Source organism: Pollicipes pollicipes, unplaced genomic scaffold (genome assembly GCF_011947565.3).
Source record: "Pollicipes pollicipes isolate AB1234 unplaced genomic scaffold, Ppol_2.1 Scaffold_6686;HRSCAF=7923_pilon_pilon_pilon, whole genome shotgun sequence".
NCBI lineage: Eukaryota > Metazoa > Arthropoda > Thecostraca > Pollicipedomorpha > Pollicipedidae > Pollicipes > Pollicipes pollicipes.
In genome coordinates, this window is record NW_023596921.1 from 39,134,621 (window position 1) to 39,149,927 (window position 15,307).

The window sequence follows — 15,307 nt, forward strand, 5'->3', positions numbered from 1 at the left end:
GGGGATACCAGTCGCGGCGCTCGGTTCGGGCACTCGGATCGGGGCCCTAGAGTCGGAGCTTTCAGGTCGGGGTCCTCGGGTCGGAGCCCTCAGATCAGAGTTCTTGGATCGAGACCCCCTTGTCGGGGCCCTAAGGTCGGAGCCCTTGAGATCGGGCCCCCAGGTTGGAGCCCTGAGGTCGGGGCCCTCGGGTTGGAGTCCCTGGATCGGGGTCCTCGGATCGAGGCCTGTCATTACGTCCACTCCAAGCTATAGCGTATACAGGCGCCCAGGAACCCACCCTTACCAAGCAGCGCAATAAGCGGCAGTGATAACTTCTGACGCGTTCGCGTCCATTGCAACGCCTTCCTCGGATCATAGCTCACCATAAAAAATGTGCGTTTTGTAGGATATATTTCCACACTCAGAACTAGTTCAGTTAACACACTACTGTGTTCTGCTCCGGTTGTGCGACGACAAGTAGGACACACGGTAGAAAAGAACGCAACTCACGGCAAGCTCATCCGACTAGTCGCCTCGACTAGCGCGCTGCTCGGCGGCGGGCCGCGGAACTAAGCGAACTGCTGATCCCGGCAAAACACACCGACCAACACAAGGAAATGGTGCCGAACCGGCGGCACGGAGCCACGGGAAAGCAGTAACTACACTTGGCAGTGCTTCCCTGTTTCAGCGGAAGGCGGTTAAAAGCACAATTTCTGGATCGCGAGTACACATGCATGCCGCAAGACCGGGTAGCCTGGCTTTCCCAGTCGTGGCAGTAAGTTTAAATCGAAATGAGCATAACCAGCGATGCTGCAGGCAACCAAGACAGGCGGCACAACGCTGAAAAGACATGATTTGGAGATGACAATCACGATGAGAGACATAATCACGACTTGACGCGAGAGCACGTTACACGTAACCGCAGGCGAAGTATTTCGATCTCCGCAGCCGGGTACACTCACGAAGTCTTAGAATCGCGCTATCCAAACGAGGGATGAGCGAAGACCATATCCGTCGAGGCGCGCGCCCAAAGCGCACAACCCTACGTCCGAGCAGCGGCGGCTGCCGTCTGCAACCGCATCCGACATCTACTAAACACAAGAATACAAAATACGAAGCCTTTGGAGCACAATAAGACTGATTTCCGAAAGCGCGTGCTCCCGGGGCAGTCCGCAGCGACACCCCGCCGCGCCGAGGTGAAGCGACGGCGGCCGGCACCGGGCGTCCCCCACGGCTGATCGGGGCGGGCGCACCGCGCGCCGTCGAGCGCCACGGGGCGCACTTACAGCTAGCTATGACCGACGATACAGCGCATGCTGGTCCCACACGTTCACAGACCATTCGGCGGCGCTGGGCCGACGCCCGCCCCTGCCCAAAGACCAGCGGAAATGCTTTGGTGGCAGCCGAGCACCCGGCCTAACATAAATCTGAGATACAAGAAAAGACATATGCGAAGTATCACAGAGCATATGGTGCTCACTAGCGGGACACGGGACCCTGCACTGGTGATTTGTTCGGTGGTGGCACCACTGCAGGCGGTACGTACACGAATCCCAAAAGAATGGCACTTCCCGTGAAACGCAGCGTACAAAACGATTTGCCAGGCGGATTGTTGACCTCGGTCAGCCGCGTTCCAGCACGGGGACGACGACCATGCCGCGCACGACCACGCAAAAACCCGATCGCCTTTGCACACCACGACAATACAAATAGCAGCGTGACTACGAACGTGGAGATAATCTCGCCCCTCCCGAATTTCCATCCCTAACGCGAAGCATCCCACCAGCTCAGACGGCGGACCGGAAGCGTCTCTGCTTGGAAGGTGGGCTGGAGAGGCCGGCAGCGGCCAGCCGCCGCCGCGGCCTGTCGGGGGTCGGCGCCCGGTGCGCAGGACCGGGGGGCCGGCTGCCGTCACCGGTGTGACGGACAGCGACATCGCGACAGAGGGTCTGGCGAGCACTCAGTTGGCTGCGACTGCGGCTGCGGGTCCGGGTCCAGATCCGGGTCCGAGTCCGGCTCCAGATCCGATCCAGATCCAGTCCAGATCCAAGTCCGGGTCCGGGTCCGGGTCCGGGTCCGGGTCCGGGTCCGGGTCCGGGTCCGGGTCCTGTCGTGGGTTCGGCTGCGGCCGTGACCCCGGCTCTGCTGCGCGGCTCGGGCGCGCTCACTCGTCCCACTCCTCCTCGGCCACGCCCTCCATGGTGTCCTGCTCCAGCGTGAAGTTGGTGGCCAGCTTGTCGCTGAGCGACGACTCCAGCTGCAACAGGCCGCCGCCGCCGGGTCAGGCCGAACGCTCCGGGCCGAGCAGGCCGGCTCGGCGGCCCCGAGCCGAGGAGGCACGCGCAACACCGGCCCGGCTGGTGACACTGCCACTTCTTATGCTGATCGTAAGTGACCTTCAGTACACAGCAGGTAAAGATTGAAAAGGTTATCGATCAATGAAATGTGCTCTGGTACTTGTCGTCTTTACTTGTGATCCCGATCACGACGACTGGCTGGCACAACGAGGATCGATCATCAGCGAGGGAGCTTGATGCCTTCTTACTAGCCTGGTTACACCTGGTGACCCGACATCCCGTCAACACACCGCCACTGGAGCGGATTAGCCACTGCCCAGCGGCGCTCACGCAACGGCGGCCGGCCCGCAGTGCACCAGCTGCTGTCCACTCCAGGCCAGCCAGCAGCTGGTCAGTGACGGTGGCAGTGTAACACTACCCCCCCCCCCCCCCCCCCTCCCTCCAAACCTGGCCAACTGGCAGGCTTACACAGAGCCCGTGAACTAGGCAGCTGATCTCCAAAGACAACTGGTCCCTCGGGTCAACTATGCGAGGCAAGGAGGGCGGGACTACAACGGCAATGAGAAGGGTCGGAGTCCCTCGTGACAATCGAGACGACGCGAGCCGCCTCAAGGCCAGCGACAGACCAGTTTTTCCATGCGACAAAAACGCCGCATAACGGTGGAGCACGCCCAAAGCCGGCGCAAAAACCGCGAGCGTTGCCAGGCGCAACGCAGCACGTTCCCCTGGAAAAGGCAAGATTGCCTAACTGGCGACATAAAAAACAACAATGACCGGTACAGGCGCACTCCCAGCACGAGCGCGCCCGAGCCACGCGACTGTTCTGACTGCGCCGGTGCTGCTCACCTCTTGGCCCTTCTTCTTGTCCGGTTTGGGTGCGAACGACGAGATCGGGGTGGAGTGCTGGCCGTTGGTCGCCTTGGGGCCGGCCGGCTGCGCCTTCTTCGGCGCGTCCACACCGCCCTTCTCCTTGCTCACTGGAATCGGTACAGGGGAGCGAGTCCAGAGAAGTTCGCACACAGCTCCAGCTCACGGAGCGCCAGGGGCAGGAACACAGCGAACAGAGGGACAAGAATACGCGAAAGAGACGCGGATGACAAAACATATCACCGGCGCAGCACCCAGCAGGGGTAAAAGTACACCAAAACCGCACACGGCATACATGATGTCGTACAAATAAACACACACGATGGCCTGATATCACAATACACGACAGACGTAATATGACAATACAAACGGATATTAAACTGATGCAAACGCCAGACGGGCCGCATAACGGGTCAATGCAAGATGATACCAGATGCAACGAGACTAACTAGAGGCCAACTTAACAACTAAAGACGCACAGAGCATCCACACCGTATGACACTAATGACTGCATTAGTACACACGTCAGTGACACCGCTACTTCTCAACGCACCACAAGCTCGCCAAAAGGCCTCCTATCCAGCGCGAAACCCGAAGTATGCACCATGCAAGCACAGACTAAAAGCCACAACAACCCATCAAATACCCGCACCTACAACTTCAAAACCACGCCTCATCATCTGCAGCCTGTCTGTCCAGCCCACATCCCCAGCACCACCCACGTCCGAGCGCCGGAGCGGCCAGCTTACGGGGCACCATGTCGTCCGGCTGGAGGTCCAGCAGGCGGGCCGGCACGTTCGCCCCTCCCAGCCACTCCTCGGCCGTCATGGTGGCCTCCCAGGTGACGCGGGTGGGCGGGAACAGGTCGTCCTGGAACAGGTCCGCCTGCCGGTGCGGCGACAGGCTGGAGGTCAGCTGACGGCTCGACACAGCACGCAGGAGCGCTGCACACGCGGGCGCTCCGGCGTGCGTGAGGAGTTCGGCAGATATGATCTCCCCTAATGCGGTGACTGCGCATTTGCTCGGACCGGACGGCACGGAACACCACAGCAGCTCCGCGCCATGTCCACAAATCCTCAACTAGTACCCAAAGCCCCGGGTACGGAGAGCCATGGCGCAACGGCGTGTCCACTCAAGCATTCCTGCAATCCAGATTCGCTCCACGAGCCCCGCTGTCCGGTGGCCGCCAGACCCGCGACCGCCAGCCACTGACCTTGACCCGCGGCACGGAGAACGAGATGGGTACGGCAGCGGTCGGCAGCAGCCGCACGCAGCGGGCGAACTCCACCTTGCGCACGTCGCACACCGACTTGGGCAGGAAGGCCACGCCCTGGTGGCAGCTGGGCGTCTTGTACGGCGTCAGCGGGAACAGGTGCGGGTAGTCCTCGGCCACCTCGTACCCCAGCACCGAGGTGTCGCCCTGTCGGCGGCGCGGGCGGCGCGTCAGGCAAGCAGTGCGCCCCGACGGCCGCTGCGGACGGCTCCGGTGGTGACGGGGTAGCGGTGGACAGTAGCCAGGCAGGCCTACGACGCGGAGAGCACCATTGCGACGAGTTTGAGTCAGCGTATCGCGGCAGATGCCGTGTGAGCACGAGTCAGGGTGGATCGAGACTGGTAACACAGACAACTCTGGCCTTTCTCTACTGAGCAAGAGCGGGTCTCGCTTCACCCAAACACGGCCGCGTGCCGCCGCTGTCCGCGGTTCGCGCACAGCGCGCCAGATGGCAGCACGGCGGCGGCGCACCTTGGCGGTGAGGAAGAGCGTGCTGGTGTCCGGGTCGTAGTGGGGCATCAGGATGGACGGCGACACGTCCAGCGAGAGCGTCGTCACCGGCCGCTCGAGGTCGGACGCCCGGTACAGGCTGATCTGGCGCTCCGAGCTCCTGCGCGACAAAGCCGGCGCACGTGCACGGTCCGGACGCACGGCACACCCAGAGAAACGGCGCACACGCCCGACCAACGGGCGAAACATCGGGACTTGAGCTCGATGGTGACGTCACATCGTGCTCAGCATGTGGAAATGCCTGCCCGTTATTCAGCCGCACCGAAACCCATGGAACTAACCCGCACGTCGCCCGTGCTTAATGATCCGTCTCCTATCCGCTATGAAACCAGCCTACACTTTCACCATCGAAGGTGACATCACGCGTCATCACCCATTGCAGCGGCTGAACGCAAGAGACAAAAGCCCACGTCCCCGAACCTGAGCACGCCCCCGGTCCCGGGCCGTGTCCTCACTTGTCGAAGCCGGTGGTGATGAGGTAGTGGCCGCCCAGGACCCAGCAGACGCGGCCACCGCGTGGCCCACGGTGGCTGTCCCCGACTCGCAGCGGCTCGGGGCCGGCGCGCGGCTCGAACACGCGCAGGCGAGCGTCCTTGCAGAGCGTGGCCAGGTACCGGCCGCACGGCGACCACGCCAGGCTGAAGATCTGGGGGGAAACGTTAGAGGCAGGCGGGTGAGCGGCCAAAAGCGTACAGCGGCGTAGCCAAACAAATAAACACATCGGAACCTGTCAGAGACAACGTGAACACATCACACTGAAAACTTGCTAGGAGAGGGAGAGCGCGGCCAAAGAAACACATCGGAACCTGTCAGAAACACCGTAACCACGCCAGACTTTAAACTTGCTCCGAGAGAAAGCACCCCGACGGACGGGTTTTCTACTTCCAAGAAAGCAGTACAGACCACCCGAACACATGTCATGGGGGGCACCAGACGGTGCCGGCCGAGTGTCCAGCGCTGGCCGCTCACCTGGTCCGGGTGGGTCTCGAGCTCGAGCCGCGGCCGCTCGCGGTCCCAGACGATGACGCGCCGGTCCTGGCCGGCCGAGGCCAGCACGCCGTCGGCCAGCGGGTGATACTGCAGCGTCAGCAGCCGCTCCTGGTGCACCGCCAGCGTTGTCTCGCACTCGTTGGTCGGCTCGGTCAGACCGCCGGCCGGGATGCGCCACACGCGGACGCAGCCGTCATCGCAGCCTGGCCGTGGAGGGCGGCACAGACCATCAGCGGCTGGCCAGGCGGGTAGAAGCCGAGCCTCACCGGCTGACAAGAGGTTAGCGACTGACCAGACGGGAAAGAGCCGAGCTCACCGGCTGACAAGAGGTTAGAGGCTGACCAGACGGGCAGAAGCCGACCTCAGCGGCTGACAGGAGGTTAGCGGCTGACCAGACGGGCAAGAGCCGAGCTCACTGGCCAATAAGAGCTGGAGTCGTAACCAGTCACTCGCTGTTATTGCATGTTGTCAATAGCCGGGTCCCACAGTTTTCCACGCACGACATACGTTGAGTGCGGTACAACTCGGGTCGAGTTTCACAACACTGCACTAGTCAGTCTTCGTGACCAATACGGACATGTGCCACGGCACAATGGTATGCGCTCACAGGAATGACAAGACAACTATCTCCCGTCAAACCCACGGTCACGAACGCGTGGAACTCACGCGCGACCTTCATAGCGAATGTTTTCCACCGACGAATGAGGTCTCAACATGCACTCGACAGCTACAACTGCTGCGATCAGAGAACACCGCCCACCCGCAGAGCGCCGCGGCGCAAAAACCAGACAGCCGAGCCGACGACACTCACCCACCCAGAGACGAGGCCGCCAGCTGCACCCACCGCGTCCCACGTGACCCGCTGCGCCGCGTCTCCGGGAGACACACGCACGCCTCCCCCCCCCCCCCCCCTGCCCCGCCAGTGCCGGCGACACGCCAGCGCCAGCGCCACCGCCGCTCTCACCGACGGCGATGCGCGAGTTGTCGAACGGGTCCCAGGAGAAGTCCATGACCTTGGCGCCGTTGAGCAGACACGGCACCACGCCGTCCGGCTGCCGACCCGGCCTCTGCATGTTCAGGACGCACACCTTGCCGCCCGGCCCGGCCAGCAGGATGGCCGTGTACTCCGGGTTGGCTGGAGCGGGAGGAAGCGGCTAGAGGCGGACCGGGCGCGGCAGACACGGCGCACCGGGCACGGCAGACGAGGCGCACTGGCGGCGCCGGGGCTGCAGAACGGCGCAGGTGACCGACGGGTACGGCGGCCGTCGGAGGCGGCCACAGGCCTACGTCACACGGCGGGTGGGGTCCGCGCCGTGGCGCTCAGTGCCGACAGGCGCACGTCAGCGCACTTTCATCATGATGTAGTCATGAGAGCCGCACCAATACACAGTGTGTTCTAACTGTCGCCGCCTCGATTCCCAGATCAAGGCGGCGACAATCGCGCCGTAACGTGCAGATAATCTGCGGCGGCGCAATGCGGAGCACCACTGCCGAGGCCCCGTCCGGAACGCACCGTAGATGCCGTTGCACTCGTTGGTGGTCGATTTGTTGAGGTTCTTGATGTTCTCGAACTGTTCGGACTTGTGCACCGGCGTGGCCTTCATGAACCGACACTTGCTGACGCGTCCTGGTGCAATAGACACGGCGGGGAGGTCAGCCGGCAAAAACGTATCGGCAAAGGATGCGAACAGTGACATGGCCGCAAACACGCGCCGTGCTATTCAGCCAACACTGCCACCACCAGCGGCCATGAAGCGGCCTTCTCCATTCCATCCCACCAGCCTTCAGTCCACCCCCACCAGCCCTCAGCCCACCCCGCCAGCCTTCAGCTCATTCCCGCCAGCCCTCGGCCCACCCCCACCGGCCTTCAGCCCACTCCCGCCAGCCGCGCCCCACTCACGGAACGACTTGTTGACCGAGGTGCGCTTGGGCATGGGTGGCGAGACGGGCTTCTCCTCGACAGAGCTGAGACGCTGCTCGTAGGCTCTGCGCAGCTCTAAGGCGCTGCGCCGCTCGCCGGCGCCCTCCTCCTGCCGCTCGGCCGGCGGCGGCGGCGGCGCGTCACCGGCGGCGCGGCGCAGCTCCACCCCGTCCTCCGGCTCCGGCGCCGGCTCCGGCGCTGGTGCTGGCGCCGACGGCTTCGGTGCCGGCTTGGGGCCGGCGGCGGGCCGCGGCCTCCGCCAGGGGGCCGGCGCGTCGGACGACGGCGCCTGCTCGGCCGGCGGCGGCGGCTCGGGCCGCACCGACACCGCGGCCGGCTTGGGCGGCGCGTACGGCTGAAACCGCGATCGTAGCTGAGGCGGCTGCATTTGAGGGGGCGAGAGACACGCGGCGCGTGGCCGGTCACCCTCAGCCATCAGGGGCTGCTGCGCGGTAAGTTCTGGTCAGCAGACGGCACAGACCCCGCAGTGTGCCGCAGAGCACACAGCGTAACACGTCTGCTTCTGAGACACCTCTCCTTCGGCGGGGGTTCGAGACACATGCAGTGGTGCTATGCTGCGGGGGGGGGGGGGGCACAGGTGCGCACGAGTCCGCATAATGTACACTTGAGCAAGAGGTGGCCATCCGCAACCACCCGGCATAATGCCTGTCCGTTTAAGAAAAGCAGGCTAAGGCTAGAGTACAATAGTTAGCATGCGTCCCTATGTGCAATCCAAATAATACTCATGTTCCGGCCGTCATGCGGCGCTCCGTCGCTCAGCTTAACAGCGGGGGGTCCAGACAACCCAGCATACCTTGGGCCCCAGGTTTGTGGGCTTGGCCAGCGGCGTCGGCTTTGAGGGAACGTGTTTGACCTCTGGTGTGGACTCAGAGAGGCTCTTGTTGTCTGCCTCCTCACCAGATGGCTCTGGCTCGTTATGTCTGTCCACCAGCCGGCCCCGCCGCCGCTGGTAAGGCGCGCCGACCATGTTATTCACACTCAAATGAAAAAGCACCGGAGCAGCATCACTCGGTAAAAACTGCATTAGCAATGTTAGTGTGAGCCTGCACACGAACACAAAACACGGGCTAGTGATGGTAGTGGGAAAATAAGGTACTGGTTAAATCGGCAAGATATCCACACTAAGGCGCAACCACACCGCCAGCCCATCTCGGGCTAACCGCATCGATAACTAACTATCCACCATGCATCCGCATTCGGCATTCACGAGGCCCGGCCGCCGGCCGCGGGCAGCGGAGCGCGTGGCGCCGCCGGTCCGTCCGCACCTGCAGGTCGGTGATGACCACCTTGGCCGGGTCGAGCGAGACGCGCCGCGGCGGCCGGTCGGCGCCAGCCCACCACTGGGCCGCCGACATGGCCGGGTCGCAGCCGGGCGTGTCCGGGTACAGGTCGCCGTGGAAGTCGCGGTACGTCTGCGGCGGCCAGGCGGGGTCACACGGCCGGGCCGCGGCTCAGGGGGTACGAAGGGCTGCCGGCTGGGGTGGGCGCGCCCGGGGATGCACCGACGCTTTTACGGTCAGTCACGCGAACCGACCGTAGAGTACAGCCGGCCATTCACAGGAAAAAAAGTGACACGACCAGGCACACTGAGGAAACGCCCGCAGGGAGAGTCACGAAAGCCACTCAACACGACCCGAGCTCTGAGCTCCACCAGGACCCAAACGCGTTGTGCCCGCCGGATCCTGCTCACCTTCCTGGGCACCTGGTAGGTGATCGGCACCACCGCCTGGGAGGTCAGCTGCAGAATGCGGTTCACCTCGGCGTTCATCACGTCCAGGGCGCGCTTCGGCACCAGGCACGCTCCCTTCGTCTGCTCGCCTGCAGAGTGCGGAGACGTGGCGCCGATGAAGCCGAGCGTTGCGTGGAGTTTCAGGCGCTTGGACTCGACAGCGACAAATCAAACACGAACACACACACGCGCACTTCTAGCGTGACAGAGTGCCGGGCGAGACGTCAGGCCAGGCTTTCAGCAGTGGGTGCTTCACATACAGAGCCCCCGTCAAGCAAACACAGACAAATGCCGCATCACTGAGGGCACCAGCGTGCAAAACCCTATGCTGTAATAAACAACGGCACACCGCAAGCCTACCTCCAAGCCCGCCACAGGCCGCAACCGACCCCTTCCCCCGCGAGCTCCGTGCAAAGCTGCCGCCCGCGGCACGGCCCAAACCGTCCAAACCGCGAACGCAGTGCGATACAATACAATACAGCCTTAACGAGTATTGAGTGAGAGTTGCCTCTCGTCGACAGATTTAGCAACAGCACCCACCGGTGTGCTTGATCCCTTCCACGAAGAACGGCTCCTTGTCAGTGACCTCCATGTACGAGATGGAGGTGTCGCCCTTGCCGGCCAAGAACAGCATGCCCGTGTCAGCGTCGTACAGCGGCACCAGGATCCTGCAACGAAACGGGTCGCTCACGTCAAGTAAGGCGTGAGTCACGTGCGGTACGGCCATCCAACCGCTGCCGGTGAAAATGCAGTCGTGTGAGACACAGCTCGCTTGAAGAGGGGTGTGATGTTGAGCGAGCTATCACTGTGCGGCACTGGCGCCAGCCACCCGATACAACGCGGATCGTCCAGCCCGGCGAACCAGCCAGCCCGAAGCCAACACCTGCACCCATTCAGCAGTTTGGGGAGCCGCTCAGCGAGGCGAGGGGCCTCGCCCAGTGATCACCCGGCGCCCTCCTGCGCCATGCGGCAGCTGGCGCCAGCTGGTGGCCGTCGGCGGCGGCTCACCCGGTGCAGCTGTCGGAGGTGAGCGTCTTGAGCGGGCGCTCCGGCTTCCGCAGGTCGCGCAGCGTCACCTGCCGCTGCCGGTACTGAAACGGACCGCGCGGCCACCGCCCGTCACGTGACGGACTGCGCTGCCAGAGCACGTCCGGACACGCCAGCGCCGTAAACCGCCGGCCGCACGGCGACAAACATTCCCAGCACCACGACCGAGTCGAATCGTGAGAGCCATATCAGACAACGTTACTTTGGGGATGACATGACAACGAACCAGACACAAAGGCACGCAGGCATACACGCTGTCCCACGAGCCCACACCGGACGAGCCAACCAGTGACCGCGCCGCACTGCGGGGGGGGGGGGGCAGGCTGGCATCCCTGTGGCACGCAGCCGGGCATCGACGGAGAACCTCCCGCCAGCCCCGCCAGAGCGTGGCGTCTGCCGACCTGGTCGAAGCCGGTGGTGACCAGCTTCTCGGTGCAGCCGAGCCAGGTGACCCAGCTGTCGCGGGAGCCGACGTGCGCCTCGCCCTCGTGGCAGACCTTGTCGGCGCGCGGGTCGAGCACGCGCAGCAGCGTGTCGCGGGAGGTGGTGGCCAGGCAGCCGCCGTCGCCGCGCCACGACATGGACTGCACCTGGTCACCGTGGCCGTCCCAGGCTGGTGACAGCACGGCCGAGGGTCACAGGTGGCGCCGGGGAGTGCGTCAGGCTGTGGGTCTCGCGAGACGGGGGCCCGACACCGCCGGTGCACATGAGGCCGTCCCACACTGGACGTGAGGGTCGTGGGGGTCACACACTGCATGTGGGGGCGTTACAGACTGCGTGCATAGCAAGCTTTGGGACATTCCACTAAAGCCACATACCAGTATATCACCATAGTTCATCGCTGCTCACAACAGTAGAATGTAAGTGCACTCGATCTCGCTTGGCACGGCGCCTAATACCCTTGCGGGGTGTGGTTAGCAGACGCACATAAGATATGCTCATCCCACAGGTTATCCAACAACCGAGTCCAAGGACGGCAGCGTAAGGCGCGCTCACAATACAGCTGCTTCTGGTGCAGGATGTCCCACAGGCGGACGGTGGTGCCGAAGGCGGCCGACAGCAGACAGTCGGCGGTCGGGTGGAAGAGCACGCGCTCTAGGCGGCGGTCGGCGGCGTCCAGCGACAGCTCCGGCTCCAGGCCCGGCTCCAGGCCGCCCTCCGGCACGCTCCACACCCGCACCTGTCAGAGGGGAGTGGGGGAGGGGAGGGGTCAGTCGTCCGCCGGCCTGGCTCACCTCACCCTGTGCTCCCACTAACTGCAGGCTGCGACACCATGTGACCTCAGTTACCATATGGGTCACACCATCACGTAGGTCGCATCACAGCACAGGCCGGGTCACCACATAGACGAGGTCAGAACGTGGGCCACACCACCAGGCCACCAAGTCAGCAAATTACCAGGTCACCAGGTCAGCCTTACCGTACAGTCGGCTGAGCCGGTGGCCAGCAGGCCGTCATCGAACGGCGAGAAGGTCATGTCGGTGACGCAGTCGGCGTGCGCGGCCAGCAGCGGCGGACCGTGGTCCTGCCGGCCCGTCTCATTCACCGGCAGGATGGCCACGCTACCGCCATCTGTTGGCGACACAGCAAACCATCAGCTACTTCGTCGTAACCGCGCGCGTGCTTTCGCAAAATCAGGTGGGATCGAGCATTTCAAGAACGAGCTGTGATTACAACTTCTTCAATAATTCACGTCCACAATCAATTGCTGGCTGCAACAGCGTACGGAAAATTGAATGGCTGCTTCATTTGCTCCAAAAACAATGGGACCCAAGGGTCCTTCCAATCCTAACCTTCACCAAGACAGCAGCAACCAGTAGCAACGCTGCATTCAGCTTGCGAATTGCATGCCTTCTGTGCTTACTCTCGACTGCTTATATCTGCGGCTAATAATAACTAAGAAGCCAACAGCATGGGCATCAACCGCAGCTTGCTCAGTAAATTCGACAATCGCGTGGCATAGAGGCGCTGATATGCTCAAGATGACGACTGAAGCTAGAAAAATATTTCGAATTACAAACAGTGGCTCGCACATTTACAAAACCCACAAAAATCGACCACTGCAGAACTACTAGACGAGGCTTTTCACCGAGATGGAGCGTGCAACAAGTTGGACATCTTTTCTGAGCACCCGCAACAAAATTCCGCCGCGAGAAATGTCCACCATGGCACTGTCGGCTAGCCTCGGTCATTCGCGTTCGACCATGTGACATTCAACTGAGCCCGGCGGCATGGCCCACCCAACGCCCACGTGGCGGCAGACACCCAGGGCCACACAAAGCGGCACGTCACACCCGGCCAGTCGAGTTAGCGTTCGATTTGTCTCGGTGCAGCCGCGGCCGGACCCGGCGACCACCGTATCTATCAGCGCCACTTCCCGCAGCGGCGCTGCACCGTCCGAACTTCCTGTCCGGGTCCGGCCGGCCGCGGCGGCGCCCGCACACGGCGGCTCGCGCGGTGTCCCGCCCCCGGTCAGACACCTACGGCGACTCGCGGGGCGTCCCGGTCCCGGTCAGACACCCACGGCGGCTCGCGCGGTGTCCCGGTCCCGGTCAGACACCCACGGCGGCTCGCGCTGCGTCCCGACCCCGGTCCCGGTCAGACACCCACGGCGGCTCGCGCTGCGTCCCGACCCCGGTCCCGGTCAGACACCCACGGCGGCTCGCGCTGCGTCCCGACCCCGGTCCCGGTCAGACACACACGGCGGCTCGCGCGGCGTCCCGGTTCCGGTCAGACACCTACGGCGACTCGCGGGGCGTCCCGGTCCCGGTCAGACACCCACGGCGGCTCGCGCGGCGTCCCGGTCCCGGTCAGACACCCACGGCGGCTCGCGCTGCGTCCCGACCCCGGTCCCGGTCAGACACCCACGGCGGCTCGCGCTGCGTCCCGACCCCGGTCCCGGTCAGACACCCACGGCGGCTCGCGCTGCGTCCCGGCCCCGATCCCGGTCAGACACCCACGGCGGCTCGCGCGGCGTCCCGGTCCCGGTCAGACACCTACGGCAGGACTCCGCGGTCGTCCCACCGGCGCTCAGGACGCGAGACGTCGCCACTTCGTCAAGGACGAAACAAGCGTGACGAGAAAGACTGCGGGCAAAATGCTCCCCGAACGGAGGCGGCGCCCCGTGGATCTTGGCTCAGACGCACATCAGCTCTGCTTAGCATGTACTTTGCGCCCAGGACAACCTATGCAGAACCTTCAGAACTCACGCTGCCGAAAACGCGCAGAAGTCGAGTGGGATGCTGCGGAGACGCACTGCATCGCGCACTCTCGCAGCCGATCCCGTCAGCTCGCAATATTCTACAGCCGGTGACAATCATGGCCAGCTCCGAGTCGAGGCGGCCGCTCGGCCCTCATCGCCGGCTCTATTTCGAGAGGTACCCCGCAGGACCGGCTTCAAGCGCGCCCCCGCTAGAAATAGGGCCGGTTTTTGTGGACGGGCTGGGACCGGACGGCGAGCCGGTGGCGCCGGCCACCACGCGTGGAGCGGCAGCGGGCTGGCGCCGCGCGAGCAGCGCCGGTGCCGTGCGAGATCAGGACAGGCACTGACCGCCGTACACCGAACCGCCACCGCGGCGCGCCGACCGCCGCCACCACAGGCACGGTGGGGCCGGGCTGGCAGCAGCAGGTCCAGCAGCATCATTGGTGGACCCTCGGGAAAGGCGCGAAGCCGGCGTTTTCGCGCCAGCCCATGGCGACAATGTAAAAAATGTGATGATTTTCGTAGCCTTGAGCGCATGATGCCGCTGGTTCCCAGTGGTCCGCCAGTGTTAGCTGATACCACCCAAGAACCGTCGCGGTCGCATACGACTCAACAGAGACTGTCAGTTCGGGCGTCGAGCGACCAACCTCCGTCGCCGACCCATGGTGACGAATCTATCTGTATTCACTGCAGCACACCGGCCGCGTGTTCCGGTTGCAGCGTCCTACTTTTTCAGACGGGCGATTTGGCTATCCGTGAGTGGGGTTTCACAATTTGTCGCCACACCACAACAACATTGGTGAGCGCTGAGATGAACACCTTCCAGTTTGAGAGCCTCTTTTTCGGCCTAGACGATACAATAAACCGTGGGAAGCTGCAGAAACAAGCACGCAATTTTTCGATTTTCCTCGCTATGGGCATGACACACAACTTCTAACACGCTATTTGTCCCTGCCAACACCCAGCTTTTTTCGCGGACTAAGCCGACCTGTAGCTTGCCCCATCGCAGGACCACACGCCCCGCCGTCAGAAGCCGGCCATCACGGCCGAGTGTGCCATCGCCGGACTGGTCACGGCGCTCACACAAGACGCGGACCCAGCCGGCATGCAAACACGGGTCAAAGAGTGGCACAAATAGTCAAGCGTGCGGCGCGAGTTCGTTTCCGTCCGACACTGAACGCCATCACAGACTACGAACCACGTAGTTGTCGACTACCGGAGACTGTCTGGTCCTTGTGACTCCTCACATGTTCTTGAAACATCGCCCACGCCAATGACATTTGCTTGGACCATCCAGCGATTGCTTGATTTTACAACAAAACAATGCACCCAAAGGCAGTGTGGGCACCCTGCGATGAAGAACCATTACTGCAATTTATTATTAACCCAAAAGTACGCACTCCGAGCCAACAAAACTCCCGATACCGTGACGTCACGACGGATTCTTCCAAGGCCTTCCTACAAAAAC

At 63.1% G+C, this 15,307-nt stretch overlaps 1 protein-coding gene across 1 annotated transcript in view; it reads right to left on the reverse strand.

Annotated features, from left to right (window-relative positions):
- Positions 1-25: 25 nt before the first annotated feature.
- Positions 26-15,307, reverse strand: part of pod1 (coronin) — a 20,424-nt gene continuing 5,142 nt past the window's right edge. Inside the window, exons 3-21 of the mRNA XM_037231867.1 lie at positions 12,058-12,209; positions 11,634-11,817; positions 11,039-11,250; positions 10,599-10,681; positions 10,131-10,258; positions 9,552-9,679; positions 9,127-9,273; positions 8,655-8,807; positions 8,151-8,195; positions 7,820-7,988; positions 7,433-7,546; positions 6,884-7,054; positions 5,899-6,122; positions 5,385-5,575; positions 4,891-5,029; positions 4,360-4,566; positions 3,896-4,031; positions 3,126-3,256; positions 26-2,239 (exon numbers count right to left, since the gene is read on the reverse strand). Coding sequence (XP_037087762.1) covers positions 2,147-2,239; positions 3,126-3,256; positions 3,896-4,031; positions 4,360-4,566; positions 4,891-5,029; positions 5,385-5,575; positions 5,899-6,122; positions 6,884-7,054; positions 7,433-7,546; positions 7,820-7,988; positions 8,151-8,195; positions 8,655-8,807; positions 9,127-9,273; positions 9,552-9,679; positions 10,131-10,258; positions 10,599-10,681; positions 11,039-11,250; positions 11,634-11,817; positions 12,058-12,209 — 2,807 coding nt within the window. The 3' untranslated portion in view covers positions 26-2,146. The remainder of the gene's footprint in view (positions 2,240-3,125; positions 3,257-3,895; positions 4,032-4,359; positions 4,567-4,890; positions 5,030-5,384; positions 5,576-5,898; positions 6,123-6,883; positions 7,055-7,432; positions 7,547-7,819; positions 7,989-8,150; positions 8,196-8,654; positions 8,808-9,126; positions 9,274-9,551; positions 9,680-10,130; positions 10,259-10,598; positions 10,682-11,038; positions 11,251-11,633; positions 11,818-12,057; positions 12,210-15,307) is intronic.